Raw genomic sequence first — 8,204 nt, 5'->3', positions numbered from 1 at the left:
ATATATATATATATATATATACATATATATGTGTGTGAGTGTGTAAATCAGAGAAAGCGAGAGAGGCACATACACACGCACACAGACAGACAGACACACACACACACACACACACATGTATGAAATCGAAGTAGAACACGACAGAATGATAACACCGCTATTCTTATTCCGGAATAACGGTGGATCAAAATTACCGAATGCATAGGCCTAACCTTAGCGAGAGAAAGAAGCAGTAGACTTTTGGATGAAGCGACTTTAAGCTTCAATTTTTTTTTTAATCTTATAGAAGTCAAATCATGGCTTCGACCGGACAGAGAGCTTTTGCTCATATGCTAAATAAGTAAGTTTCTTCATTTCATCAGCTATGTCCATTCTTTATATCGCCATCGCGAATGTATTTTTTTTTTTTTAAATTAACACACCTCGATTATATGTCTTCCTCCCTGTTTTCTCCAACCTTATTTCAAACGATGACCAGCATCCCTTATGCATTTAATATAACTTAATATAAAACAAATTCTTTTTTCAATATTCCTATAGTTATATTAATTATTGAGGTAATTGGGGGCCGAATGAACATCTTCGTTTGGCTACTTAATGTCTGCTTGCCGCTAAACCTGCAACTGTTAGCGGTACCCTAAAACTGTTATGGTACCCCGATTGCCAAATGATTAGCTGTATTAGTTCCGTCTTCTTGTTCCACTTAAAATCTTAATATACGTAGAATTTATTTTAAAAGATCTCTTCCTTACATGCTTTCGTGTATATCTTTATGTTTGTTGACATATATTCATCCATACAAAACAATCTATAATATTGTTCCTCCTTTCATACGTACACACGCGCCCGCTTATCTATCTATCTATCTATCTATCATTCTATCTATTTATCTATCTATCTATTTATCATTCTATCTATTTATCTATCTATCTATCTATTATGTATATTTAAATTCAGACACATAATGTATGTACGATAGATATTATTATATTTTTCATAATCAGATATATCTTTTAATGGGTGATTAATTCGACTTAACACTGATGATTATTTCCATCCTTCATATAAATGAATAGAGACGAACAGGCATCCCTAAACGTAATTGTGTAAAGACTTTCCTGGGGGAACACATACAATGTAATACTATATATATAATGAATGCAGATATATTTCTCATATAAATTATACGACTGTATGTTTGTAAATGTATAATATATATATATATATATATATATATATATATATATATATATATATCTTTGTATGTATGTATACTTATGTCGTTCACTAAATTGGAGTAGGCGAGAAGATTGGTGAAGAGAAGGAAACAACACCAAAGAGTAAATAAGATTATTATTAGTAGAAACAAAAATACCCTTATAATTATTATTATTATTATTTCTATGAATTAACAATGTCTTATATGATTGACACAAAGCCTGACATTTCTACAGGAAGTGGGGGATGGAAAATTAATCTTAATTGATCTCTTCTGTTATATTGACTATTATTTAAATTGCAGCCCTTTTGGAACGGGACGTTGCTAAAGAACAAGGTACTTAGATCGGTGCTCTACTGTTTCGTGTAATGTGTAGTTCCCAGAGTACATATGAAAACATTAATAAGTCTTGAATTCGTTATTTGAATAGATCTTCCACATAAATATATAGACACGCTATCAATGATGTTCACTCCCACATATTATATGGGTTGCTACATGTTGGTGTTTACAACTGCTGGGAATAGTACTTAATACATAATATAGATGCAGTTTATATATTCTATTAGAAACCGAAGTTTCTTAAATCGGAATGCTGGAATTTAATGTTTTCGATATTCGAACAATTTACTTTAAATTATCCGATTATTGAAATTGAATTATTAAATTGATGAATAACTGAAACCGTTAAAATCAGAGTTATAGATAGATAGATAGATAGACAAAGATAGACAGATAGATTGACAGACTTTGTAAGAGGTTTCACGAACAAAGTAAGAAGTACTCGATACGTTACGTAGAGTAAGTATATGTTTTATAATAGTAGAATACTGCTTTAAGTTTCATGCCAACAAACCAATCATCAGATGGTTTTTCAACGAACAATTTTATTTAAAACATAAAAAAAAAAATAAAATAAAATAAAATTCATTGCTGAAAATTCAATTTTTTTCCGACGTGAAATTTAATCATGAAACAGAAGTCATTGAAATGTGTGTGTGTGTAAGCATATATTCATTTGCTTATATTATATCAAATTCTGCTATGAGTATCTGACTGAAACCAACGTTTATACATCAGACGTGTGTGTGTGTTCTTACACAGAATCTATATAAATTTGTAAACATATATTGGAAATATACCGCTAATGACATTCTTGCTAATACTTATGTGCGTTAAAGTCAAAGCTAGAAGTTTTTGAGTGCGAGTCTATTTCATTTATGACAATGTGTGTTTGTATATCTCCATTTGATGTCAACAAGATTCTCTTACAAATTTACTCGTACTACACACATTTAGAACGGAAACTATTAAGTTTAGTATTTTTATGATACAAACACATTATTCATACGCCTGCACGTGCGCGTGTGTGTATAAGTAAAATATAATGAAGGCGACCAGTGTTGAATATCCTGTCTTTTTTTTTAGACATAATGCATCAAGGAATATAATATCTGATGTGCCCTTTTTTTTTAAAGAGTGTAGTGTTTGAGTGGAGGTTTGGCTGTTATTTCTAGCTGATTGAATGACCACATAGTGGCTTTGGCACCTTTATTGACTCATCTTATAAGAAGCCTGGTGGCTGAAGTGGTAGAGCTCCACACTAAATGTCTTATACTATTTACTTTCAACTCTGCACATTCTGAGTTCAAATGACAGAATGGAATTAATTGAAAGGTTTAGTTGGACAAATCGACCCCAATACTTATTTTTGTGTCTGTGACTTATTCTATTGATTTGTTTTGTTAAGCCACTAAATTACAGGGACATAAATAAACCAACAATGATTGTCAAGCAGTGGTAGGAGACAAATGTAATGCAAACACTCATTCATTTACATACTTACATATGTGTGTGTGTGCATCATAGGCTTCTTTCTGTTTCTGTCTACTAAATTCACTCATAAGGCTTTGGTTGAAGACACTTGCCCAAGGTACCATGCAGTGGGACTGAACCCAAGACCACATGATTGGGAAGCAGGCTTCTTAACCATACAGCCATGACTGCATCGATAGCCATGCTTCCATTTCACTGATATACATTTATATATATTTGCCTTTTGGTCCTTTCTAGATCAGTTAGATAAAATAGCAGTGAAGCACAGGGTTCAATTTAATGGGCTGTACCTTCCCCACGAGATTCCTTGCCTTATGCTTATTTAAAGTATAGGTCCAGCTTATTTTAGGTAAGAAGTTTGCTTCCCGACCACATGGTTTTCGATTTAGTCCCACTGTGGCTTCTTCTATAACCCTAGGTCAACCAAAGCCTTGTGAGTAGATTTTGTTGTGTGTGTATATGTCTTGTGTCTCCTTGTCTTGACATTGTGAAATAGTTGTAAATGAGTGTCACTGTCATACATGCAGTGTCATTCATTTCCAGTATTCTGCATAAAACTGTCTGGTCATGGGAAAATATTACCCGACGATGGTCAGTGACATAGCTAATAAGGGATCAAGGGGAGCAGTCCCCCCCCACCAAGTACATTTTTCAAAATTGGCACCTTTTTACTGATTTTTAGAAAGATCTTTAGTTACCTAAATCAGTAGTTGTAAGTCTCCTATATTATGACATTCTTTTTTACTCTTTTACTTGTTTCAGTCATTTGACTGCGGTCATGCTGGAGCACCGCCTTTTAGTCGAGCAAATCGACCCCAGGACTTATTCTTTGGAAGCCTAGTACTTATTCTATCGGTCTCTTTTGCCGAACCGCTAAGTTACGGACACGTAGACACACCACCATTGGTTGTCAAGCGATGCTGGGGGGACAAACACACAAACATAAACACACACATACATATATATATATATATATATATATATATATATACGACAGGCTTCTTTCAATTTCTGTCTATCAAATCCACTCACAAGGCTTTGGTCGGCCCGAGGCTATAGTAGAAGACACTTGCCCAAGGTGCCACGCAGTGGGAATGAACCTGGAACCATGTGGTTGGTAAGCAAGCTACTTACCACACAGCCACTCCTACGCCCATTGTTACATATATTATAACTGATGAAATATTTTGGGCATTATAAGAGAGGTGAATCGATAATCGATAATCGAATGGTACATGTCACAGCACCTTTTTTTATATGCTTGCTCCCACTAGCTTCAGAACATTGCAACACCTCCGTGATGGTTGACAACAGGAAATATATTCAGCTATTGAAAATCTGCTCCAAAAAACTCTGGAAAAGTGGATATTGAAATGATGATGTTTATTATGATGGCATATGTTTGACATGTCTCTTGTCTTGAGCAGTTGTTGTCTGGCATACACACATGGCAACAGAGTGAATAGTCAAATTTTGTTGTTCTGTGTGTCATGGCTGTTTTGGCACAGTGTTTATGGCTGCCCTTCCTATCACCTGCCATTTTAAATCAGGGGTTTGGTACATTTGTCATACTACTAATACTACTGCTTCATGACTAAAATGTAATCTTTACCATGTATCAGTTTTTATGTGGAGTTACTGCTCTCCTGGAGGAGTAATAATGTCTGGATAAATATTATACAGAAAAACTAAAAATAAGTGATATAAGCATACTCAGTTGAAGGCAGTGCTTCAGTTGGCATAAGCCAAACTATAAAAAAATTCAGATCTAGGAAATGTCTAGGGTGCTCCAAGACTTATCTCTTCAGACTGACAAAATTATCAAAGTAAACTACTATTCAGATATCATAATGAAATAAAGAAACATAAGTTTATATGTTTACTCTGATAAACATTTTAATACCTTTCGATTAGAAAAACACCTGGAGGCCACAAAGAAAACTTATCCGATGAAAGAATCTCAAAACTGGAAATATGAGACAACATTAATATAATTTATTCTGTCGACTCGTATTTAGCTTAGCTAACTGAAAGAGATTAAGAGTGAAACAAACAGCATCAGTAAGAGCTGGAATATTGGTAAAGAATAACAAACAAAGACATAAAAACCATAGCAGAGCTCACAACTTTAAATACTGTCCGAACAGCAGTCATTACTAGGCACTTTAGAACATTCTATAGGAGGTGTTTTTAGTTTGCTTACACAACTCAAACAGTATGTACATAACATATTCACCACCCAGTACTATGACATGCCTTACACAGTACATTATTTTGCAATCACCTGACCTTAAAATAACACAACTTAATCATCTCCCAGTGTTACAACATAACTATTCTGCACCACACAAATAATTTCCGTGATAACACAACTTAAGGGCAGCAAGCTGGCAGAATTGTTACAGCAATTTATGTTCTAAATTCAAATTCTGCAGAGGTCTGACTTTGCCTTTCATCCTTTCAGGGTCACTAAAATAAGTACCAGTTGAACTCTGGGGGTTGATGTTATCACCCTACCCACTCCCCCGAAATTGCTGACCTTGTGCCAATATTTGAAACCAATATTATAACACACCTTACTCATTGCGTATCCTATAAAATCATCTCCCAATCTTGTAACACTATTTACAAACCACCTATTCCACACGAATACCTATCAATTTTATAACACAACTTGCACATTGCATATTCTAGACAATCACTTCCTAATGCTATAAGATAATTCTCACGTCACACAATTGACACAATAACCTCCCAACACTATCATACAACCAATAGAAAACAACAGCAAAACAACGCAAAAGGAAATATTAAGACAAAACCCCCACTATTACAGTAAATTAAATGTAACAAATTCCTTCCCTTCTTTCCTTCAAACATAATTCTATACACATACGATGGAACATAAAAGTGTAGCTAGTGAAGTAGCAGAAGAAGCACATGAAACATCTGTAATAACATAATCTGGAGCTGGGTGCAGTGTAAGAAATCTATTTATGTGGTCTAGCAAAAATTCTTGGTAAGTCCTTGATACAAAAAGAGTTTTTATAGGAAACAGGACAAAAGTTCCTCTTCATCCTAGACAATGGGGTGCAATCTGATAATCTGGCTAAGTTGCTTTCTGTTTTTTGTTTGTATAACTACTCATAGATACAGGTATGTGGTTGATCAGTTTGATTCCAGCTCAGTCCCACACCATAGCACCTCAGGCAGGTGTCTTCTACTATAGCTCCAAATTGACCAGAGCATTATGAGTGGATTTGGTAGACGGAAAGTGAAAAGAAGCCCATCAGGGCCATGTGATAATACCTGTACCAGCATCATGTAAAAAAGCCCATGCCAGAGCCATATAAAACGCACCCAGCACACTCTGTAAAATAGTTGGCATTAGGAAGGGCATCTGGCTGTAGAAATTAAGCCAAATCAGACTGAAATCTGGTGCAGCTTTCCAACTTGCCAGCACTGGTGAAACTGTCCAGCGTGAAAAACAGACATTAAAGGAGGAGGATGATAATGATGATGGTATATATGTTTGTGTGTGTACATTGATATGAAATTTTGAGGGAAGGTTTTAATTTATATTACTTTAAATCGTTAAGTTTGTTTTATAAAACCAAATGTGAGTTGATATCAAAAGTGTTAAAATGGGAGGCTTTCTCTTATAGAGTTTAAGGGTTACATTGTTATTGAACCAAGAGCTACCTTATTATTGAACCAGGGGCTGGTGATAAAAGGTAGGTATGTACTGAGGGTGATTCAACTGGCTATACTCAGATCTGTAGCCTTTCACCAGTATTAAAAATCAATAATATTGATATTGTGGTACCAGCTGCTAAATACTCAATAGATGGAGCCACAATTTGGTTTAAATTTTCCAGTTCACATACCACTATGTTCTACACTAAATGCATGCATTTCCTGATACTATCACACCACTACAACACCCACTGCCACTACTACTACTGTTGTAGTAAATTAGATGTGTAAATGTGTTTTTGCTAGGGGGAGGCCAGTGGTGTTCTAGTGAAATATTTTGATGCAGTTTTTTTTAAAAATTCTTTTATTAGTTTCAGCCAGTAAAAACACTGCAGTTATCCTGGGACACTGACTTCAAAGGTTTTTAGTCATATCAATACCAACTCCTCTGTAATTATTTTAGTGCAGCTAGTCTGGTGTGTGTATATCGAATTTTCAAGACCCGTTTCATTGATGTATCAAGAAATATTTATTCTACATGTTTCACACACAGTTTAGCAGGTGCAGGCATGGTTGTGAGGTTAAGAAGTTTGCTTCTCAACAATGTGGTTTCATGTTCAGTCCTACTGCACAGCACTTTGGGCAAGTGTTTCCTACTGTAGATCTGGGACAACCAGTAGTTTGTGAGGGAATTTGATAGTTGTAAAGTGAAAGAAGCTGCTGTTTATGTGTGCATGCATGTATGTGTGTGCTTGGCTGTGTGGTAAGAAGTTTGCTTCCCAACCACATGATTCCATGTTCAATCCCACTACTTGGCACCTTGCATAAGTGTCTTCTAGTTTAGCCTCGGGCCCATGAGTTAACCTGCAAGTGAATTTCATAGATGGTAACTGAAAGAAAGCCATTATGTGTGTGTGTGTGTGTGTGCATGTGCATGCTTCTGTGTCTGTGTTTGTCCCCCACCACTGCTTGACAATCAGCGTTGGTGTGTTTGCCTCCATGTAATTAAAAAATTTGATGAGAGGAACCAATAAAATAAGTACCGGACCACAAATAAAAGTACAAGGGTCATTCATTTCATTCGACTAAAATTCTTCAAGGAGGTACCACAGCATGGTCGCAGTCTAATGACTGAAACAAATAGAAAATAAAGGTTATATATATATATATATATATATATATATGAGTGAAAGAGAGAGAGAGAGAGAGAGAGAGAGAGCCACACAATTCTTGGAATTCATATCTTATATTACTAGGAGTGGCTGTGTGCTATGTAGCTTGCTTACCGACCACATGGTTCCAGGTTCAGTCCCACTGCATGGCACCTTGGGCAGTTGTCTTCTACTATATCTTTGGTCCGACCAATGACTTGTGAGTGGATTTGGTAAACTAAAACTGAGAGAAGCCTGTCGTATATATACATATATATATACATATATATATATATATATAT

General features: G+C 35.4%; 1 protein-coding gene across 1 annotated transcript in view; it reads left to right on the top strand.

Annotated features, from left to right (window-relative positions):
- Window positions 1-177: 177 nt before the first annotated feature.
- LOC106868262 (dedicator of cytokinesis protein 7) overlaps window positions 178-8,204 on the top strand; it is a 174,794-nt gene continuing 166,767 nt past the window's right edge. Inside the window, exon 1 of the mRNA XM_052970082.1 lies at window positions 178-340. Coding sequence (XP_052826042.1) covers window positions 297-340 — 44 coding nt within the window. The 5' untranslated portion in view covers window positions 178-296. The remainder of the gene's footprint in view (window positions 341-8,204) is intronic.

The sequence above is a fragment of the Octopus bimaculoides genome, chromosome 8 (assembly GCF_001194135.2).
Source record: "Octopus bimaculoides isolate UCB-OBI-ISO-001 chromosome 8, ASM119413v2, whole genome shotgun sequence".
In the NCBI taxonomy this organism is placed as follows: domain Eukaryota; kingdom Metazoa; phylum Mollusca; class Cephalopoda; order Octopoda; family Octopodidae; genus Octopus; species Octopus bimaculoides.
This window is presented reverse-complemented; position numbering and strand designations above follow the sequence as displayed.